Raw genomic sequence first — 22672 nt, 5'->3', positions numbered from 1 at the left:
CCGGACCCCGCGGAAGGGGCAGCCCGGGGGCCGGCAGCGGCGGCGGCGGCTCCCTCCCGGGCCGGCTGGCTACAAGCCTCTGCTCTGTCGCCGGCCTCGGAGCCGCGCCGGCACCGCTGCGGAGGGCGAGCGGGGCCGGCGGCCCGAGGGCGCAACCCAGTGGCTAAAACCCCCCAGTTTGACCCCCCTGCCCGGGCGGCTCCCGGAGCCGGGGCCCCGCGCCGCGCCGCGCCGCGCCGCGCCTTCCCCGCGCCCCGGCTGTTGCAAAGCAGCGGTTTACCCCTGCGCCGCTTCCTCTGCCCCCCGCTTGCTCGGTGGCAGCAGCGGGGGAGGCAGGTCCGCGCCGCCGGCTGGGCTTTGCACGGCGGCAGCGGGCGGTCGGACGAGGGGCCGCGAGGCCGCCGGAGGGCAGCGGGGCGCCCGCCGGGCAGCGCTGCCCGTTGCCGCCGCCCCGCTCCCGGGGAGCGCCGCCGCCGCCCCGCCAGGTTGCCGGGCGGGCAGCGGCCCCTCCTCTTTCCACCACGTCATGGGGCGCTGTGTGGCCGCACACGCTCGCGCACCCGCGCGCACACACACACATACACACACACACCCCACATCCGCACGCCGCACTCCGAGCAGGGCAGCGGCGGCAGCGCGCGTCCTGCCGGCAGCTGCCGCCCGGGACGGGACGGCCCGGCCCGGCCCCGCTCCGCTGCGGTGAGTGCGCGCCGCGCCGCGGGCAGGGCAGGGCAGGGCAGCGCGGCGGGAGCGGGGCTGCCGCGGGGGAGCCCGGCGCGGGGCGGGGCGGGGCGAGGCGCGCCCCGCGCAGCCCCAACTTTTCGCGCGCTGGGGCAGCGGCTCCCGCCCTCCCCTTCCCCGTCCCCCCTTCCCCGTCCCCCCCTCGCAGCGCCGCTCCCTTCCGGAGCCGGGCGCCTCCGCGCTGCCCCGCGGCTGCCGCAGACTTGGAGGCTCGGCCAGCGCGGCGGAGTTTGGCGCGGAGGAAGAGGGGGCCGCCGCGGGCGCGCGGCGGGGAGGGGGCAGGCGGCGGCGGAGCGGGGCTGCGCGGCGGGGCTGCGGGCTGCCCGCGGCCGCCGGGGCTGGGGGCGGCGGCGCGGGGAGAGCGGTCGGGGCGGCGGGCGCCGCCGGGGAGCTCCGCCGAGAATACGCGGCGGGACTCCGAAGTTAATTGCAGGGGGATTTTATGGCTCGGGAGAAAAATAATAAAAAAGGGGCCGGTGGTTTCGCAGGCTGTGGCAGGTGTATGCCCTGGCTCCAGACCCGCGCTGCGAGTGCGCCTCGTCCGATTCGCGGGAGGTGCGCGCAGCTGCGAGAGCCAGAGGCTTTTCTTGAGCAACAGCAGTCAATTATATCTACTTAACATGCGGTTTTGTAACAAACCGAGTTTGTTATGGTGTTGACTGAAGTTTCTGATGTTTTGTCATCTCTCAGGAAATTGCTAAAGAACGCGCTGTTAATCTGTTGCTTCATTTAATACGCCGAGTATACCTACTGTTCTTCAGGGCAGGAAGAGGGCATTTTTTCTTGTGGGGAAATGAGAGTAACAAAACACTAAGAAAGAAAACATATTTCCCTCAAATAGAGAAAGCAGCAGTTTGTGTCTCTTTATGGGGTGAAGCTGACTGACTGGTCCCAGAGGAAAGCTTGTGGAGGGAGACTTTAAAGGGAGCTTTCCTTGAAGATTTATGTGAGATGGCTTTTGAGGTTAACTATTCCAGTGTGCCCCACCTGCAGATGTGCTCCCTTGGATGTCCCCTAAATTGTTCTAAACATCTAGTCCATAAATCAGCATGTTAAAATAAATTTCTTTAACTCAGAATTAATTGGCTTAATTCTTTTTTATTTGTTTTTTGCTAACCTTTTTGTATTTGGTAGCCTGGAAGAGAAATGGCTGAGTGGGGATGTGGTAGATAAACCTCTCACTGGAGTGAAGGTGGTGAATCAAGAACAGTTGTTTGCTGTTTTTCAGAACAAGATTACAACAGTCAAGTGACACTAAAAGGTGGAAGATACAAAACAAGCAAAAAAGATGTTCTTTTACACAATACCCAGGTCAGCCATAGAGTGCTTTGCCCTGCAGTCTTTTGGATGTCAGAAAATTTACGTGAGTTCAAAAGCAACTGGACAAATTCCTGGAGGAAAAATACATTGGACACTCCAAAATAAAAAGATGTAGCCCCATGCAGCGGCTTTGTAAACTTCTGAGCCATAAGTGGAGGCTGAAAGAATATGTGGAAAAAAAGTTGGAATGTGCTTGCGCTGTTTCTGTTCTTTCCCCTCTTCCCAAGCGTCTGCTTTTGGGTACCCTATATGTGGGATCTGATGTGCCTCTCCTCTCATACATGTAGCTTTTCCAAGACAGTTGTTGAAAGGAAAGTGAAATGCCACTATATTTGTGCACCTATGACTTTTGGTCTTCTCTACCTGAGACTGGTGGGTTGGTATATGCTGTCCACTTGTAAAGGCATTTAAAGGTAGTTAACAACACTGTCTAATGCTTTTTTGATGCACGATTCATAAAATGGGTAATTATGAAGGACTACTGTCATGAACACCGCTCGTGGCCAGCGGGGTGACACATATTTTCCTATAACGCTTCACTGAGTAAACAGCCAGGCGGTTATCAGGTTTCAGATATTTATTAAGTACACCAGTATCCTTAAGCAAGAGAGTTTAAACAATATAGCAAGTTCTGTATTTAACAGGGTAAAAAAAAATAACACACTACACTACATACAGAGCAAGCAGGGATAATACGACCTGTTCCACGTTGCGGGGGGGTCTTGAGTGTGCAGGACACAATAAGGGGGGGGGGGTCCCAGACCAGCCGAGAGGGAGCTCCAAAGAGCTGTTGTTATTATCACATATGCTTCTAAGGCGCATGTCTATTGTGATTAGGTTTCTTGACGTCCTTATCAGTAGTCAGGACCTATGTCACTCTGACACACTCCTCTGGGCTCAACCCGCTGGCTGGGTTTTCAAAAGGGAAGGGAAAAGAAATTAATGAAAACTTGTGACAAAGGTTTCCACCCTTCAGATTTAGAGAACTAAATAGTGGAGGCCCCCCATCATGGGTTCTCATGCCTGATCAGCATGTAGTTGTAGATATTAATTCCCCTTTTCACTTGATTTATGAGGCAGCTTTGGTGTGGGTCAGGCTCTTGACATTAGTTTAGGCCGCAAGTGGTTGGTAGCAGATAACAGCGGAGGTGGTGACAAAGGCATTGTTATTGTACCCTGCGCAAGCTGGGGCGTGTGTCCACAGGCAGGGAGAGACTACCTGGCCTACGCCCGGTCCCACTCCCCATCTGTGAACAGTGATACCTTCCCCTCTTCAGCAGGCCTTTGGAGTGAACAGTGCCTTGTCTGTTCTCCACAACTATCGCTTTTGAAAAGCAGTAATGGTGGTAAGGGAATCTTGGCTATGTTTTGCATTGCTCATGTTGACACAACACTTGTTGTGCTGAGATTACAGTAGGAATGTGGGAAAGGGGACTGGACACTGAAATCCACTTGAATTATGATTTCCTGGACTTTCTGGATGATAACCTGCATTGCACATGCTATTTGTTGGCTTAATATGAGCAAATTATGCTAGTTAGCCACCAGACTGTCTGTTATCATCTTCAAAGTGGCTTATTGGCTTAGACTAGATCTCTGAAATTCTTCAGAAGTAGTCCAGGTGACCCAGGAAGAGTTAACCAAAGGTAAATTTCAAAAAGTACAAAGGGTCAAGCCAGATGCCGTCATTAGGCGTAAAGAAACTGCTGAGTGCTAATGTATAGGATTCAGAAAGGCCTAGAAGATGTTGAAACTTTTGTTGGGAACAAACGTGAGTCTGAAGGTTGTTGGTCACACAGATCGTGTCTGTCTGTTAGCTGATTAGCCTGGCCAGCTGTGGTTGAGGGTGTAATTGGGTGTCCACAGCATACAGTATAATTTCAAGAAAAATACTTATGAGAATGGTTCTTCCTTGTGGTAGTATGTCAATTAGCAGAACAGAAACAGAGCATTTTCAGACTTCAGCAGAAAGATTTCAGGAAGGGTAGATACAGGCAAAACAGAGATTTTGGGAACATGTTAGATGTGGTTCAGAGCTAGGAATTGAACACTGAAAAGGTACTGACATAACTCTTGTGTACATACACAACAAACAATGCAACTTTAGGTAGAAAGATGGTAAGGAATGGGAGCTGTCCTGATGCGTGATCTCTAGGCTGTCTGATGGAATATATTTGGTCTGGTTAATAGATGGTGCTAAAAGGATTTTAGCAGGAGTTTTTGGTGTGTGCCTAGCTATTACAGCTACAGATAGGCATGAGAAGTCATACAGTGACTATTTAGTATTTGAGGTTTCACAGAAAATATCAGTCGGACAGGAACTAAGAGGTGCGGCAGAAGAGTCACAAAAAGCTCATTTCTGGAACATAAACTGCAGGGCACCATATCCGGCAAGGGAGATAAGTTTCGTATAACTCTGTCAACAAGTTAAGCCTCATCAGATCTCTCACTGAAAAATTAAAAAAGGAACAGCAGTTCACAGGGATTTGCAATGTTACAAAATGCTATGTGCAGGTCTCTCTACTTCAAGTATTATAAGGACAACTCTGAAGAAACTGTAGTTCTCAAATCACATCATGCAAAGATAGATATTTTATTAAGTAGCCATTCCATACCCCAGGTGATGGAGTATGAATCAGCTCTGATCACCATTGAAAATGTGGATGTCCTTGTGCTCTGTCTTACTGTTTAACAGTGATACGGCTTGCCAAATATGTCAGGAAGTTAGCCCACAGGCCTGGGCAGGATTCACTGACATTAATAAAGGACCTTTTCCTTTTGGGTTGATGTATGCAGAACACGATTGATCTGCATGCCTTTTTGTGGTGCAGCATTGTTTGGCGAAGGGCTTTTTGTATGTCTGTTTTTCAGGCAGGGAAAAGTTGGCAGCCCAAATCTCCTGCAGAAGTAGCACAGTTACCTGAAGACCTTTTCTGATTTTGCATGTGCTGGGAACTTTTATCTTGTAGGAAGTTCCTGTAATCTCTGTAATTTCCATGTTCCTAAATTTTTATCAGTTGATAATATTGATACAATTGTCAGCTGTTTCTTCCCCCATGACACCACAGAGGTGTAAAGTTGACCCCAGTCAGCTACTGTCATGCAGCAGCGTGTTCGATGCATGTAGGGAGTGGCAGATGTTAAGCAGGAATTCGGACGCTATTCCTGCCCTATGAATTCTCTGCACTAGGTCCATCAAGCTATGTCAGGACTGCTGGTTCCAAGGGGAATTTGAATATTAGAGGATGTGTGGATCTGCAGTACCCAAAACTCTCTTTGGAGATTATGAGTCAGCTATGTCTATTTCTGCCAAATGGGAGAATGGTGCACAAATAATAAGCTCCATGGTACAGAGATGTGCAATTTATAAATCCATATGAACTGAAAGGCTGATGATGAAAATGAGGTTGGTATGCAAAATACCTTGGTTGAATTCTGGATGGAGAAGGGGAGAATTCTTTTGGTCTTTGAAATGTATAAACACAAGCATCTAAGAAGTACACCTACTGTGCTCTTCTCAAGGGAAAATACTGTGATATTTGTTTGTGGTACATACGGATAGTGCAATTTATAGTTCCTCAAATTTCTTTATAACCATTAAACACATGAAGTGTAGCTGTACAATAAAAATATGTTTCTCACCATATATGAGACATCATATACCATATAAGGTAATCATATATACCTGATCTTGCAATGCAGATCATCTTATCTAAACGAAGTTTCAAAAAGTATCACCAGGACTATACATATAATAACAGTAGCTGAAATTTCTGGTCCTGCCTCCCTAACGAAGCTATTTTACCCTGTGGAATGAGGAAGGTCTTTGAGATGTGAAGTTGAAGGATCCATAAGACTGAAACCAGCCCACTCAGAAAATGAGCTCTCACTCCTGTCTTTGTGGCTGGTTGAAGATCATAGGTAGCACATTCTTGCTGAATCCATGTCGCTGGGACTTCAGACTACCAACACACTGTATGAATGAAGGCTCCAGTGAGCGGAGAGAGGGCCCTTGGCCTTTACTAGAACAGGTCCACTCCATCTGTAGCTAGCCTGCAAGGGCTCATTGTGGATCCAGCTGAGCCTGCTAGCTTGGGCCCTGTGTGTCACCTCATTTCTGTTGGTGTGTCTCAGGATGGAAGCTCATCTTAGCAGCTTTGTAGGTCCAGTGTACTCTACACTTCCCCAGCTGGCTTGTGAAAATGCTCTGCAAATCTTGTTTTCAGTTGGACTTTTGACACAGACTCATCACGTCTGGTGCTTTTTTCCCTCTCCACAAGTTCTGTTACCCTGTTGTAGAAGGAAACTAGGATGCTTTGACATGATTTATTCTTTGTATGTTTTTTTTCCATCTTCTTGATGCTTAGAAATACTATGTGAGTAAGCATAATAAAGATATATGCTTATTATACAAATAATGGCTTCTGTGGCTTATCATACAAATCTTCTATAGTCACTACTTTTCAGCTAACATTTTATGCTTTCTTTTTTCTATCTTTGCAGGCAATAATGTTGTCCCTGCTACTCATGTTCATACGGCTTCGTACTCGCTTGAAACATAGATAAACCTGAGTGCTGTGGCTACCAGCAGGATGGAGCAGGCAATCAGACTTTGTTTAACCACCGACTTGGTTGTGCCTGTGTGGTTCTTCTTGGGCAAAGCTTCCTAAAGAACTTTGCAAAGGAAAGATATTAAAGCAAAGTCCAGGAGGTAGGTCTGACACTTCAGTGATGTTACTGATTTGACAACTTGAATTGTGAAGACTTTGACTTGGGAGGAAATGACGTGAAATATGTGATTTACAGCTAGGGTTCACAGAAGAGCTTCTGCAAGGGGCTTGGTAGAGATGTGAAGTGATTACCAAAGAATTGTTTGGAGAAATGGAGAAAGGTATTGAGCTGTTAACTGCAGCTCTTCTAGAGCACTGTGCAGTTTCTCCTGCCTCCCTTTCTAGCAGGAAACTTCCACCCTCTGTTACAGTGATCCCTCTTGCCAATGTATACAGGTTCTGGCCCTTTGGGCTTGATTTTTATGTTATGCAGTAGTTTGGGGGTAAAGGTTAACCCTCACTCCACCATATTATTGTTACTGTTTTATACTCTCAGATGGGTTGGACAGAAGCACTAAAACTCTATATTGCCCAAATAAGCAGAGAGTAAACTCTATTTAGCTGGGGGGGGGGGGGGGTTCTTTGTTTTTTTTTTTTATCTGACTCCAGTCTTTATGGTGCACTGAAGTCCTTAGAAAGTGTAAATACTCCCATTTCTTAAAGTCAGGTCTAGAAAACTTAAATACTGAGCTTCTAAACAGTCAGTCTTGAGAGTTTCTGTAACTATCCATGGGCTTTCTAAACAGTGCTTTGCTCTAATGGGGATGCAAATCCTCCAGCTGGCAGGACAGAATAGTTTGGGGCATACCAAGGGATTTGCCTAAAGATTTTTTTAGGCCTACACCAGAGCAGCATCAAGCAAAAGTTTTTGCAAAGAACTCCAGATTATCTGGGGAGGCAGCAGACCCAGGTTCACATCTCTCTTGTGCTGCTGTCTTCTTGCATGACCCAGTGCGGGGAAATGCAAGTCTGAAAATTGGGTGGAAAAACGGACAAACTTGATAGAATCAACTTATCTAGATTTAATGCCAATAAATAGTACTCCTACAGAAGCTCTGAGATCACTATCAATACATAAATTTGCAATGAAAATAACCAGCTAGCAGCAATATATACTAATACATGAATAAATTAACTTTCCCAGCTAGCAGCATGAAATGATCAACTGGAGATGAGAGTTTTCCTCAGCCAGACAGTTCACCAAAAAAAAAAAAAATTGCTTAGCAAAGCTCATCACTACTTTTCTCCTTTCCCAGCTTCCTGGGAGCATTGTCTCTTCTACCTCCCCCAGAGACCTATCAACTGACTTGATTTGTACGGAGTAGAGGGAAAAACAGAAGGAACTAGCTGCTTCCTTCTGCAAAGCTGTTAATGGAAGCAGGCAAATTTGCATTGCTGTGAGGAGCAGGAGTGTATTAAGCAAAGAGAGATCTTTTAGCAGAGAGAGAAGAGAGGAGGTCTTTTCCCAAAGACTTTTTGCCTAGAGGACAGAGAAGTGTTCTTCTTGTTCCTGCTATTAGATGGTAATGCTGTTGATTGTACTGAAATACACTATGTCCTGGTTTTCAAAGAAAAGTGTAGACACTGGTTTTTCCTCAGAGACCTTTGAGGGATGGAGGAGTAGCATGTATGTCAGACAAAGCACCTGTTTTGCTGCTCTGTTTGCGTTTTGTTTTAATGCTGCCTACATGAAAGCACATTGTTGATCCCTCTCTCCATTCTCCTCTTTCATCATTTCCCGACTTCTGTTCTGATGCTCTTACTTTTCTCAGCCTCTGTTCCCTTTTCTTTACAAAAACGATGAATGAGGAGCCTGGTTCTGCAGTGCATCTAAAGAAGCGCTTTTGCATGGGGAAAAAAGCAATATAATGGGGTGGGCACTCTCCGATTCCCCTGCATCTGCTGGGTCTCTTTCCTTTCACAGACTCGCATTCAGTTCTTACCATTTCGCTTAACTTTCAGTGTGTGGCAAGCACAAAATCATGTTGCCCCGCAGTAGTATTTTCAGTGAGTGCTGTGTATTTCAGACACACTGAGGAGAGAGTATTGCCTACTTATTGCTTGAATTGTCCAAGAATCCTTATTTTGGGAGCAGCCAATGTGCCTTGCCACTCCCTGCTCTGGTGTAACCACTCCCAAGCTGACCTGACATGGGCTATGTGGACGAAGAGCTGGTTCCTGCCAGCTGTCTGTCTGGCATGGCACCAAAAAGCATTGGCAACTGTTGAGAGCCACAGGCCTCTCAGATGGGTGTCACCAAAGTGGAAAAGTAGTATAAAATAGGTAGGGATACACTTTAAGGGAGTTTGTGGCTTTTGTTTTCCTGTATCTCCACATAGTTGGAACCTGAACTCTAAATTGTATTTACTCAGAGAACAAGTACAATATCCTTCAGGAAGGACTGGCAGAGGATAGAATAAGAGGGCCGGTGGATAGTAACTGATATGTATTTTATGTTCCTCAGGAAAGTTGTAATACATTGATTATTGTAGGCAGACACATTGTGAGCTTCCTTAGATAGCTCTGCCTGTGCTGACTCCGTTGCTCTCGGTGCTGTGCATGGACCTCCTCCCCTTTTCCCCAGGCTGTATGTTGCCAGCCTGTTCTGAATAGGGAACCCTGCAGTGTCAGCAGACAAAAACACCCTCTTCACCCTTTTGCCAGTGGGGAGGCTTCCCGTTCATCTCAGCTGCTTCGACTCTGGGCTTCCCATGAGGGACCGAGGGTGGTTTGTGACAGCTCCTCCCTGCTGAGAACATCCAGAGGGCTTGCGGGCTGTATAGATCTACCTGGCAGCTTCTAACTTAATGACTGAAGCACTTGTATTTACTGCAGTACAAGCTATAACAGAAAAGGTGCAATGAGGAAACAGAATAAAGTGGTGGGGATTTGCAAAATTCTGTATAACCTCAAATAACCGGTGGTAGATGAGCTCCTAATACAGCAGGCTAATTTAAACAAAGAGAAACTGGAAATGCATCCACAGTGCATAGGAAAAGTTGGAAGAAGGGTGCACAAGTAACTTTTGTGCCATGACATGTTTGCTTTCTCAGACTGGTTAAACCAAACTTTTAATCAGGTGCTTTTTAGGCCTGAAAAATATTCATGATCTTGAGCAGAAGTAGTCTCTGAACTCTTGCTGGTTTTCTTGGTTGTCATTGCCCTGCAGGAGCTTTTGGTAGATGAGGAGAAGGCGAAAAGAGTAGAAGTTAAAATGGTAATGTCCAAAGGTCTTTGACTTTTGAATTAAAGAAAAGTACCTTGAATAATGTGGCTCTTACTTTAAAGGAATAGCTATTTGGCAACTGGTTAATTCCCAAGCAGGCTGTTTCTAATAGCCATACATGAGTCATTCGCCAGATAGGAGGAGAGGCTTCTGAAGGGCCTGGGGCTGATTCTGCAGTGATGGAGGGGTCCGGTATCTTTTTGCAGGGAGAAAGGCAATTGGTTTTCATGGTCTTCCGATTTGTACTGCTGATACAGGGATACGAGAGGTGACTGGTTGTGTAGGTTGCTGGTAAGACTCACTGTGCAGGACAAGAGGAAGGTGAAAGTCAGTTATTTGTTACTGCTGCAGAGCGAAGGGAGCTGCAAACTCCTTCTGTACAAAAACGATGTTGGCATTGTTGAGTTATAAAAACTGGGATTTGCTGTTACTCTGTGTACATGCAATTTATGGAAACAAAAATAATAGTGTGAGGAGTAGCAGTAAAACGTTAGGCTCTCTCAGGGACTGGAGTCCTCCATATGTAAATCATTAGGATCTTAAAGTGGAAACATGCCTTCGAACAGAGATGCAGCACGAGTCCACAGCCTGTGAGTTTCTCTCCTCTGCCAGAGGAAATCTGTCCCTTTCTGTAGGTTGTTTAAATTCCTGTTTAACCCTCTCTAGTAAGGCAATCTCAAAGAGAAATGAAGCTCACTGATAGAAAAGCTGTGGGTTGTCAGTCAGAGCAGAAGGATGCTGGCAGTCTCGGTTCTCCAGAAGTCCCAGACTCTTCCCAACATGAGCAGTTTCCAAGCTGGCCTTTCTCTGTAGCTCTTGAATGTCACTTTTGAGCTGCTCTGCCTCTGCAGAGGAATTATTGCTGTGTTACAGGCAGATCAGGGTCTGCTACAGCGCTGCCAATTGCTAACGTACTTCAGACTGGCAATCCTTTGACTATGCTGTGCCACTGTAAGTGAAGCTGGCAGAGCTTGTGGGGCTGATCCAAAAGCTGGGCATCCAGTCTAAGGCTGTTGTCCTGGCTCCTGTAGTCATTGAGGCAGTGACTTTCCTGGGGAAACCTCACCCAGTCCATCTCACAGCCTTCCTCTGGGAGGAATTCGTTGCTCTTTGTGGTTCCTTATACCTTTCCACTGACCATGGAGGGAGCTCAGGTGCTTAGTCTGACAAACATTGGTCAAGATGAGTCACACTTACATAGTACTATTACCAGAAAATAGGACGAGTTCTTTGCTGTTTTTTTTCAAATCCAATTCAAAAACTGTAATTCAATTCAGAAGTGCTACAGGTAATTAAGTTCACTCACATTGATTTTTGGTACCTGCCATAAAATATTCCTAGATATTGTGTGATAATGCCAAGCAATCCCCTGGAAATAATGTACGACACCACAGCATGGGTATATAGTTTCTCATGCACTATAATCAATATGAGTGGTACTTTAAACTTGGCTTTATTCTGAAGGATTACAAGTGGATGTAGGCCTTGTAACAAATGTGGTTCCCAATAAATGAACTTGCGTGCTCCATGTCTGCAGGAGGGCTCTTTAAAGCAGAAATTTGCCTTTGAACTACCACATCCCATATAATGTACAGACTCAGCAGGTTAATATCTGACTGTTTTGTCCCTTCTCCAACAGGCAGCATCAGCAGCTCCTATTTTTCCAGGGTTGTGAGCTTGCACAAAGTGGGGAAGGTGACTTTTCCCCACTCATTTTTGCCTTCTAGAGTTCTGCTTTCCTCCAGGGAAGGGATGTTGGGCTAGGTGGGAGGTATTGTATGCTGTCCCAGATGTGCAGTTCAGCAGGTGAACCGTGCTGATTTACTTGTCTGCACAGCACCCAGAAAACGCAAGTTTAAAAGGTCCAGTTTTGCAGTGGTTTAATTAAAACAGTGAAACTTCATGTAAGTACATTCAAGGCTAATTTAAATCTAGCTTGCACTGATTGCTGTTATTATTTCCACAGCATCTTAGATGTTCAATGTTGCAGAACTATAAATAATACAAATTAAGTAATATGGGAGAGTTACATACCTGACCTGGAATGACATTGCTACTTCTGTAATAGTGCGCAGTGGCTTTACCCAGTCTGTTTAGATCAGAATGTGATAAAAATCACACAGTATGCAGCTGAAACTGCAAGAGAGCTTTTTAGGCAGGCAGATCATCACTTCTTCCTAGACTTTGTCTTGGAGACCCGGGTTGCCAGTACTACTCTTTACCAATTTTTGACATAAGACAATGATTTAATATTTTTTCAGGCAATTTTTTTATTATGAAAAATGCAAATGAAGAAATAGCCAGTGCTCTTATCCAGCATAGTTTTGGCAATAATCTGTGCTGAAACAAAAAAGCTAAACCGCAAAACAAGTTGGGGTTGGACTAGATGATCTCCAGAGGTCCCTTCCAACCGCAACCATTCTGTGTGATTCTGTGAAGTCAAAACATGGATTTTTGCTATTTCTGATATACTTTGACATTTTTCCTGTTTAGAATTGGATCTCTTTAGAACTTTTTTCAGTTTTGTTTAAATTAAAAATCCTAAAATAGAAAATGTTTCTCTCAAGTTTGAAAGAAATATATCGACTTGAGGCAAAATGGTTGGTTTTTTTGGAAGTGCCAGTGAAACGAAAGATCGCAATTATTCACATAGCTTACAGAGTGGGAGCTGTAGCCAAGATATTCAGGATCCTCAGACTGCATCTGATGTTACCAGCACACCTGATCTTTTCTGAACCCTTTTAGGGATAGCCATCTAAATTTCCATATCACAAAAGGTACAATAGAGCCTTGCTATCAGTCAGAACAATTGTAATTAATGCCTGTGGTTTGTGAGTGAAAGCTTTTAGCTGGACCACTCCCCAGCAACCACTTTGCTCTTCCACCTGAAGCCCGAGTGCCTACAGATGGAATTTGCTCCTCTTCCTAATTAATTCATTCATTTCTGTACAGAGATTGAATCTTGAGCATTTGCATGGCTTTATGAATAAAGAAACCTTCAATACAGCAATCCTTGCAGCCAGGGGCAGAGAATACTCTTTAATAAAAGAAGCTAAGAAGCTGCAGTTTGTACTTGGGGGATGGATACTTTGCCTTCATCCATTTTCACTGAATGTAAGCAGCAGTTGTGAAGGGAGAGCCCCTTTTCAGAGTGTTTTTTTGACTTGCATTATGGGGCTAGCAACATGGGAAACAGGCCTGTAAAGGCCTAGAGCTCTTGCACTCTTTGAGTTACTGACAGTGAAAATTCTCAAGCATTTCTGTTTGCAGGAGTCAGGGAGTGGTAAGGCTGAGATGGTGATGTTCTCCTGGCTGGAAGGGAAGGCACAGAAAAAAGTGAATAGTCTGAGGCTGTGCTGTACTGCTGATTCCTGTCTCTTCCCTCTCTCGACTCCCAGGAAGAGTCCTGGAGCCAGGATTGCTCCTGGATCAGGGTGGGAAGGAGACGGGGTGAAGTGAGGTGCTGTGGGTGTTGTTTTCGTCTGCTAAGTAGGTGTCCTGTCTGATACACATCCCATGTGCAGCAGTCTTTGCTCATGACAAATCTGGACTAGCCACTCCCAAAGATGTATTTAGAGAAGTCCACAGAGTGGGTATCTGGTACTGTGTTGAAGTGCTATGAGTCTGTCAAGCTAGAATTATAATTGATTTAATGCTTTTTTTCCTCCCAAAAGAATCCTGAAAGCAGGTTTTAATTTACTTATAATTAGCTTTTCCTTGGGTTTCACCTTGCAGGCAGTTAACATTTCAGGTGGTTACAGCCTTTCGGTAGAAATTCAACATTTCTGTGTTATAGTAATCCATATAGTAAAAACCATTAGAGAAATAGCCACCACATCAATTTGCCTCTCTGACCCTTTAAGTGCTCTTTATTTTTACCTGTGTAAAAGTGCTCTAGCACAAGCTTGGTGTCAGGTGTGCTATATGATTTACCCAAGCAGGTAACCTATGTATGGTGTATGGGTGCAAATACTGCTTTTCATGTTTATGACACTTTTGGGTACTCTGCAGCTTCACCAGCTGTTAATTTGTATTTACAGAATGCTGGAATAAGATTCACTAACTGGTGAGCAAGAGCAACAGTTTTTACCAGCAAGACAAACTCCTATACAACTAGCTGACAGCAGGAAGTGAATATTGAAATAACAGGTCTTCTATATTTATTCTCTGGTGATCCATCTGTACTTGACTTCATTTCCCCAAACCTTTGCTGTGCTACCCAATATATACATATGTATACATATGCATACGCATACATATATGTATTATTCCATCTCTTTGTATTTCCATATCAACTCTCTCTTTCCCTGTTGCTGTAAGTCAGTTGAAACTGAGGTCTAATTCTAGTTTTTGTCCTTATGTGCATTTTTAGCATACTTCTGCTTTCTGTTTGGCCTTGCTTCCCAGCTTCTTAGCTGGCTATAGCTCTGTTCATAACTTTCAATACTTTTAGTACTCCATGTGAGTTCATGAGACTAACGAATAATTGCTGCAGACGAAAGCTACCGTTCTGCTTTCTTATGGGCTTCCCATCAGTTTAACTATGGAACCCTAAGTTACTCTGCTGTAATGTGAGTCAGAATCCAGTTTGCTTGGCTAGTGTTTGAGGAAAAGGGAAAAAAAAGCCTATACTCTTGTTTTATGGGTTTTATAGGATTTTATGGGTGTTGTGTGAGCCACAGGAGAGCTTTGGAGTTCTTCTATGGCCTCCCAAAGGATAAGGTGTGCACCCTGAATTGGCGTGCGTAGGATGGAGTGGAGCTCCATTGCCCACTTGAAGAGTATAATGTGTTTTCTGGTCCTTCCCCAAGCCCAGTGTCACTGCCCTAAATGGACACAGGCAGCTGAGCCTGGCTTGGAGTGCATTGGAGGTAAGGCCTGAGAATTTGAATTTAAGAGCAGCAGGCTCAGTCTTCACTCGATCCCCTTTGGGAGGGTTTATTCTGCTGGCTTCGACTAGCACAGCTCTTGCACTCGGGAGGTGGGAGGCTGTGGCTGACCTCTTTCTTGAGAGAGTGATGTTCTTCCCCTCTGCCACTTTGTACTTCTTTTTTGTAATTGCACAGTTTGCAAAAGCCAAATGATGTGAAGTGTTTGAAGGTGTATAGAGCTGCTCAAAACAGCTTCTTGAAGGGAGGAAAATAAAAGAGAGAGAGAAAAGACAGAAATACACCAGTGGAAAACCCAGCCATTCTCTGGGTGGAATACAGTTATTTCTGTCATGGGTCTAACTAGGGATCACTATTCGGGTCTAACAAAAGATAAAGCAGATGCAGAGAACAGAGCAATGGTCAGAATAAAAGTTTTTGTTCGTAAAAATTTCCAGTCAGAACTCCTGGCAGCTCGTGATTGCCTTATGTCATGATTCCAGAGAGTTTAGCCTTCCGTCTATATTTATGTCTTGGCTAATGTAACTCTGGATATTCCCACTAGCCAGCTGGTTGCCTAATTCTTTCCTGAATCCTGCCAAGTCATGGTCTTTAAGATACCTTATGAGAGGCTGTAATTACATGTTGTGTAAGAAAGTGTTTCCCTTGTATTTATTGCATACCAGTTTTCTTTGAACGTCGCTTGCTCTTGCGTTACATATGCAAAGGATAAATAAGAACACCCCATTTATCTTCTCTGAATCAGTCAGTACTTTGCATCCTACTCAGTAAGTCCCCTGATCAGGCTAGACACTGTGAGTGTTTATATTCCAGCTGTGCAATATGATAAGGGCTGCAAGATGTGATCAGTCTCCCTTGATTTCTTCAGGAGTCTTCCCACATGCTTATAGAAGTGAAAGTGCAAACATTTTACAAAAGAAGGCAAGATGGCAATGCCATGCTCCCTTCCTAATATAAAATTCTTACACAAGAGAGGGAACATTGATCCTGCATATAGTAAAATTTCTCTGATGAGAAATTTCTCTCATCAGAGAAAAAACTATTCATGAACAGCATAACCAGAGGTGATGCCTGGGCAGTGCTACCTCAGATAAGGCTCTTCTACTGCCCAGGCATGTTGGGTCATTTCAGGTGAGCCTGTTATCGTCTGTTGCATGCCATTCATTCCCCCCTTCTCCAGGGCGAACTGTGTATACAACACTGTGCTATGTCTGGGTGCGGCTTTGTTTTAAGTGCTGCACGTGTTAAGAAACAAGAGCTTTGCACTTGAATCAAAAACTGATGAGATTTGTGGGGACCCTTCTAACCTGGGAAACTCATTCCGTAGTCTCACATCATTCCTCAAGAAATCCCCGTCTCTTGCAGAAACTATCTTTATCCTCGTTTGAGGCAAACTGTGTGTGCCTAAAGAGCAGACTTGTTGCCCTTATAACGAAAAACGATGTGCTTGTCCTGGCTGTGGAGTGCCTAGGAGGTAATGACAGAGAATATGAATTTAAAGTGATAAGTCTGTGGATGGAGCAGGAGGGACAGCGGGGTGTTGGTAGTGGTAAACTGCGCTGATGCAGAGATGTTACAGTGTTTAAGGGATGGGACTTAAGGGTTCAGTTTCAAAAGGCCCTTCATGCATGGTCTGATACTGTCTGAACCACTGTAGTGATAGTGATATAGCTGTGTTATACAAATATTGGTATGAATGGAGTATGAATATTGATCCTTTACTCACCAACAGTAAGATGGAATCCTCAGTGCCGTCAAAGTGATTTCTTGCATGTCCTGGTCTGACTCCAGATTGTACCAGACTCCAGAAGTTTAGATTAGTTTCAGCTGGGTAAGTGTGGCTTATTGGCTTTTTTGTTAATTTGCCTAGGAACAGAAGGCTTGATGTTAGACAGTAATTGGCTAGAACTGATGTATTTAGATGTTTTTGGGAGAGAACTAACGAAACAGTTCAGTCTTTACAGGCTGAATTCTGATCGTGCAGCTACAGCTTGTAAGACCTGACATTTAAAGATACCTAAGTTAGTCTCATGATAGTGTGGCGCGTGCAACTCAATACTTGATTTTACATGTAGATGTGAAATCTGCAGACATCTGAGTCACTTCTTTTGGTCCCAGCACTTTTTCCCACTTAACGCATCTGTAAAACTGAGGAAAGGGGGAAGGGAAGACCCAGTATTTGGCTCATTTTGCTGTTGTATGTGGAAGCATAGCTGCTACTGAAGTCAGTAGAGCTGAGAATATGACACAGAGCCTTACAGGTATTTGCATTACACTTCTTGCAGGAATTAAAGGAGAAAGATTGTGCCGATCCATCCAACCACCCAGCTCAAATGCTGGGACTAACTAGGGGCCCTTTTGCCATGGCATTATCATCATTTGCATGACTTCAGGAACCTCAGAGCACACCATGCTCTGTCTGCGCCCCCTGTCCTGCATCTGACATGGGGGGAGGCAGGAGGTAATTGATGTAGACAGATCTAGAGACAAGCTGTAGACTGGTTAGGGGTTCTCCTATTGTTGAGACTATGTGCCATCCTCCTTTATCTTCTCTTTTCTTTGCAAATACCTATGTTGTTACTGCACTTCATACTCTGTTCTGAATTGAAGCCTTTCTGGTCCTGTAGTGGCATTGCATAACATCTACAGCACTTTACATGTACACTTCTGCTGATTGTGCACTTAAAAAATGTCAAAGCCAATAACAGTTCTGAACATAAGCTGGCAAAGTGGGCAGGTATTTCTTTCACTCTGAAACATACTGAAACAGCTGCTTTTCAAAAGAAGATATTGGAGGTTGTTGTGCATGAGCAGTTCCATTAAGAGAGAAAATAGACTTTAAACTAATGCTGCACCTGGATGTGAATTCTGGTCTAATTTAAATTCAGTGATAGCAACAATGCTGTCTGCAGTCAGCTGGTAAAAAGCAAAACTGCATGGAAACAGGATCATTGCATTCAGCTTTCATTGCAGTTGGAAAGTTGCTACACCGAGATGTATATTATTAAATACCCCATTGCATAAAAAGAGTCTGTATCCATGCTTTTGCAATCCACAGCCCAGAGTTGCACCATGCCGCAGAGAGCAGGATAATGTACTATTGCTCACTGCTATCCTTCCTGCCTTTAGGTTATATACTCCCTCCAGTGGATGGAGGTGTTGTGGTTTCATCTCTCTCCTTCAGGGCAGGTTAGCATCACTGCCCAGAAGTCTGGACACAGGGACTTAGGACATATCAGACCCTGTAGGAGAGGATGAGAAGGAAGTTCATTTCCCCTTGGACATGTTCATGGCCCAGCCCCAGTGCTAGAGACAATGAGGATGCAGTGGCTGACTTTTAAAGCTTTCAGTTTAATGCTTAATTTTTAAAAATAATAATACCTATCATTAAGCATGCATTCTCTGGATTCCCTTGCTACTCCCATTGGATTCCTTGGAGTTACTCAGGAGAATAAACTCTATTTCCTACTCAGAGAACAGTCATGTTTCTTCCTGAGAGGGGTTTGCTGTACCTCAGTTGGTGGCTCATAAGAAATAAAAAAAGGTTTGGAAAATAAACACTAGGAGTCTTATTCCAACACTCTTATTCTGTTGGATACTATCTCAAATCTGACTTGTTTTTTTTTAGTCAGCTAATTTCGAGTAAGGAACTACTCTGCCAGTTTTTGAATTAACATGAATGAGAACAGTGAATATTTAAACAGAAGAAACTATTTGCAGACGTCCAGTGCCCTGTCCTGCTACGGTGGTGTTTATGCTACAGCCATGCCAATGTGCTCATGTCTTTGTTAGAAGCTGTATAGCCTCTGATGTATTGTTCCTGATTTAAAATACATTATATCTCTGTCTTCCTACAGAATGAAGAGACATAAGTGTCCCTACAAATGTCCCACAAGAAAGAAGATTCTCATCCTGTGTTGTACTGGGTGGCTGCTTGCACTGCTGAAGCTCCTACATGTTGAAAGACTCTTTTTTCCACATAAGGGCATTTATTTGGTTGAACACTTCTTAAGCACTTCTTCTTATGTTAGAAACAGGTATTCCAATCTCAGAAATGACTTCCATTATGAAATTAATTGTTCATCTATATATGAACAAGATCCAGGTGAAATTGGTAAGAGTTTAGAGATCAGAAGAAAAGATATAATTGATTTAGATGACGAAGACATTGTAGCAATAACAAGTGATTGCCATCTGTATCGTACACTTAGGAAATACCACCTAAAACCTGTTTCTCCAGAGGAAGAGAATTTTCCATTAGCCTATTCTTTAGTTGTTCATAAAGATGCAATAATGGTAGAAAGGCTTATACATTCACTGTATGGCCGTCAAAATATATACTGCATCCATTATGACCAAAAAGCAGCAAAAAGTTTCAAATCTGCTATGAACAATCTAGCTAAATGTTTCCCCAATATTTTCATTGCATCAAAATTGGAAACAGTGGAGTATGCACATATTTCAAGGCTGCAAGCAGATTTCAATTGTCTGTCTGATTTGATGGACTCTTCAGTTCGCTGGAAGTATGTTATTAATTTGTGTGGCCAAGATTTCCCTTTGAGGTCGAATTTCCAGTTGGTCGCTGAACTGAAAAAACTCAGTGGGGGAAATATGCTGGAAACTATAAAGCCAAGCAGTAGCAAAAGAGAACGGTTTACTTATCACTATGAACTTACGAAAGTGCCTTACGAATACATGCAGATGCCTGTGAAAACCAACATTTCCAAGAATCCACCACCCCATAATATTGAGGTTTTTGTAGGCAGTGCCTATTTTGTTTTAAGTCGAGCATTTATTCAATATACTCTTGAAAGCTCTCTCGCAAAAGATTTTTTTGATTGGTCAAGGGATACTTACTCTCCAGATGAACATTTCTGGGCCACTCTTGCACGTGTTCCTGGGGTCCCTGGGGAAATCCCAAGGTCGGCACAGGATATAACAGATTTACAAAGCAAAACTCGTTTGGTGAAATGGAATTATCTTGAAGACCATTTGTATCCCCCATGCACGGGTACCCACCTTCGCAGTGTGTGCATCTATGGGGCTGCAGAATTAAGGTGGCTTATGAATTATGGGCATTGGTTTGCCAATAAATTTGACTCTAAAGTAGACCCTGTCTTAATAAAATGCTTGGCAGAAAAACTGGCAGAACAACAGAAAGAGTGGGTTCACTTATCCTCTGATAGCTATTTTCTGCACAGAAGTTCTGTGAATGTCTCACTATAGCAGCACTGTAATCCCTACTGCCAGTACTGCGTACTGTTACAGCACAGGGCTGAAGCTCCTCTGCCTTGACCTACTGCAGGATGCTAACAAATTAAATGTTCATAAATGTTCATTCTGCATAAAGTTCAGGGCTCTGGAGAATCAGATACCTGGTCATTTATTTATGAAAAATCATGCCTTTCTCATTAATTATTCTCTAACTTGCTACAATAATCATGTAATTGTTCTTCAAGGGGATTTTTAAAGGATAAGGTTTGCTTTCGGAGGCTCTAGCACTATCTGCTGTAACGGAATATTTCAGAAATGTGTTTCACATTGAGTTTATTTACATCTTTCCTAAGAAACTCCAACATGTCTGTTTGCTGGTCCCCTTTTTCTTCACTTCTGTTTTCCTTAAAGGTTTGAAACAAAGACCTCTATATCTGCTGCCACAGGAAAACTGGCAGAGCCCAGCTGCCAGACAAAACTAAAAGAGAAAAGTATGAGAACAAATGAGCCATGTGGCCTGACTTAGAGATCTGAAGTCCCAAGCTCCCCATTTGTGGGAGCTAGCAAAGGTCTTTGCAATGTGAATATGACTGGATGATATAAGGGAAGAAAATTTCTTAGGTACTACACTACAAGTAGCATTGTTCTCTCTTACCCACTCATCTCTGCATTTAGTTTTTCCCTCTTTGAAGTTTGTGTTGAGATGCTGTGCTATACCTATGAAATTGATGGTGATTGCTTGAAGCAGTATTACATACTGAAATCCTTTCAAAGCAGTATGCTCCTAAGTGCGGTTTCTAGAGCCCCTTAAAGTAGAAGTCCACACCAGATGTCTGTCTTCATTTCTGTCTCTCAGTAGAAATATCCTCCTGTGAAATCCCAGTCATTTTCAAGACAGTATATTTACACACAGTGGATGACAAGTGCTATTTCTAATTAGCATTTAGCAGTGTGGTGCTATGCTGAAATGTAAAACATGTTAAATCCAGAAGTAATCATAAAAATAGCCATATTGCAGAAATGAAGACCCTGTACAGAAGTGGCTTTCTCTACAAGCCCTACAGCCTTGTGCTGCCACGATTCCAAGCTGCTCTGTGCCTGACCAAGCCCTGGTTCAGCTTTAGAGTAATTGTATATCAAACAGCCTGTGCTTCCAGGGGCCCCTGCCAGCCCTCCTGGGAGCTAAGCAGTCCTGCAGCTTTCTCACTGCTATGCTATGTCCTTTTCCATTTTGGAGGGGTTCTCTGGAACGTTGTTCTGCAAAAAGTTCAGTTTTGATGGTTTCAGGGGACCCTGGGATCTAGCTTACTCAATGCTGCCGTACCATTTCTAAGCATCTGGCTTTTATTAGAGGGCCTCCTCTCACAAATGTCTTTGGAATATCTGATTTTATTTATTCGCAAACTGCCACAATAATGATCAGCTGTACCTATGAGAAGTCTTTTTTTCTTATTTGAGTTGAAAGAACCAAGGACAATGCAAGTAAGATTTTGGTCTCAACTTTTATTTATACATTTAATCACAGTTTAGTCTTCTGTGGCTTGAGAATGGCTTTGAGAGTCAGGAGTCATGGGCCTTTTCCCCCATTTCTGACACTGATTTCCTATGAGACCCCAGCAAGCCATTTAACTTCTTTGTTTCAGCTGTTCCAGTAGTAAAATGGGAGCAACAATGACCGAGCTTCTTCTTAAGCACTTAGAAACCGATGGATGATGTCTGTTGTGGGTTAGTTGTACAGTATTAATTGCTTATCAAAACTATTTATGAAGTCTGTGAATGCATAGGTCAAATATTTCTTTGATGTACTGTTTCTCAAATAAATGGGGATTATTTTTAAAGTGTGTGTTGCTTACTTTGGTGGCATGCCATGTCTCCGCAAGGCTGTTACTTTCTGTCATTCATAGAAACTTTGTAGATTATGAACTATTGACAGTATTTACAGATTCATACATTAGTACTTATAAATAATGTAGGAAGTTCCTATATGGAAAGAGGTTATTTAAAGAAGATGTTAGGATGCCAGAGAGCCAAACCTAGGCCTTCTGTACACAAAAATAGAGGTTTAATGATAGATTTTAAAATTTTGATTTAGTTAAACTAGCTTTGTATTTTTATTTATAATACATAAAAATACTTAATATATATATTATACATCTATATATGTTATATATACTTATTTCTATATGTGTATGTATATATGTATATATACACATATACGCATCCCCATTACTGTTTAATCTGAGTGGTTCACTCTAACATAAGTTTATAAACAAAAATCAAAATCCATCAGCATATTAAATAAATAATTTTAATCAACATGCCACTTTGCACTACTTTAACTGAATTGGATTGAACAATATCTTTTATGTAACTACTCTGAAATAAGGCAGTTCATACTTCATAGGTGACGAAGAAGTGGATGCAGAGGTGACACAATGTGAGGGAGCATCACACATTACAGTGATATTTTTGCTAGTTAGGGGAGTACAAGTTGTGCACAGCTGCAAGTATCCTAATGAATTCTAGTAATTCTTTTTTTTAAAAGGTGACATTGAAGGCATCAAAGCTTGTAGAAAGGCAGTTCTCAAAAATCAGAGAGTCATCCAGTTTGGAAGGGACTTCAACAGATCATCTAGTCCAACCTCCTGCTCAAGGTAGGGTCAACATTGAAT

At 43.6% G+C, this 22672-nt stretch overlaps 1 protein-coding gene across 4 annotated transcripts; it reads left to right on the top strand.

Moving 5' to 3' along the window:
• The first annotated feature begins 531 nt into the window (after positions 1–531).
• LOC112987111 (glucosaminyl (N-acetyl) transferase 4) lies at positions 532–21838 on the top strand. 4 transcript variants are annotated; one of them, XM_064501561.1, is made up of 5 exons: positions 532–699; positions 1970–2052; positions 6565–6772; positions 16519–16617; positions 18644–21838. In XM_064501561.1, the coding sequence occupies exon 5, from the start codon at positions 18645–18647 to the stop codon at positions 20010–20012; it is 1368 nt and encodes a 455-aa protein (XP_064357631.1). In that variant the 5' UTR covers positions 532–699; positions 1970–2052; positions 6565–6772; positions 16519–16617; position 18644; the 3' UTR covers positions 20013–21838. The 4 variants fall into 4 exon arrangements, with proteins under 4 accessions (XP_064357631.1, XP_064357628.1, XP_064357630.1 ...); XM_064501558.1 differs by lacking the exon at positions 16519–16617; XM_064501560.1 differs by lacking the exons at positions 1970–2052; positions 16519–16617.
• The last annotated feature ends 834 nt before the right edge of the window (positions 21839–22672 follow it).

The sequence above is a fragment of the Dromaius novaehollandiae genome, chromosome Z (genome assembly GCF_036370855.1).
Source record: "Dromaius novaehollandiae isolate bDroNov1 chromosome Z, bDroNov1.hap1, whole genome shotgun sequence".
Taxonomy (NCBI): Eukaryota; Metazoa; Chordata; class Aves; order Casuariiformes; family Dromaiidae; genus Dromaius; species Dromaius novaehollandiae.
This window is presented reverse-complemented; position numbering and strand designations above follow the sequence as displayed.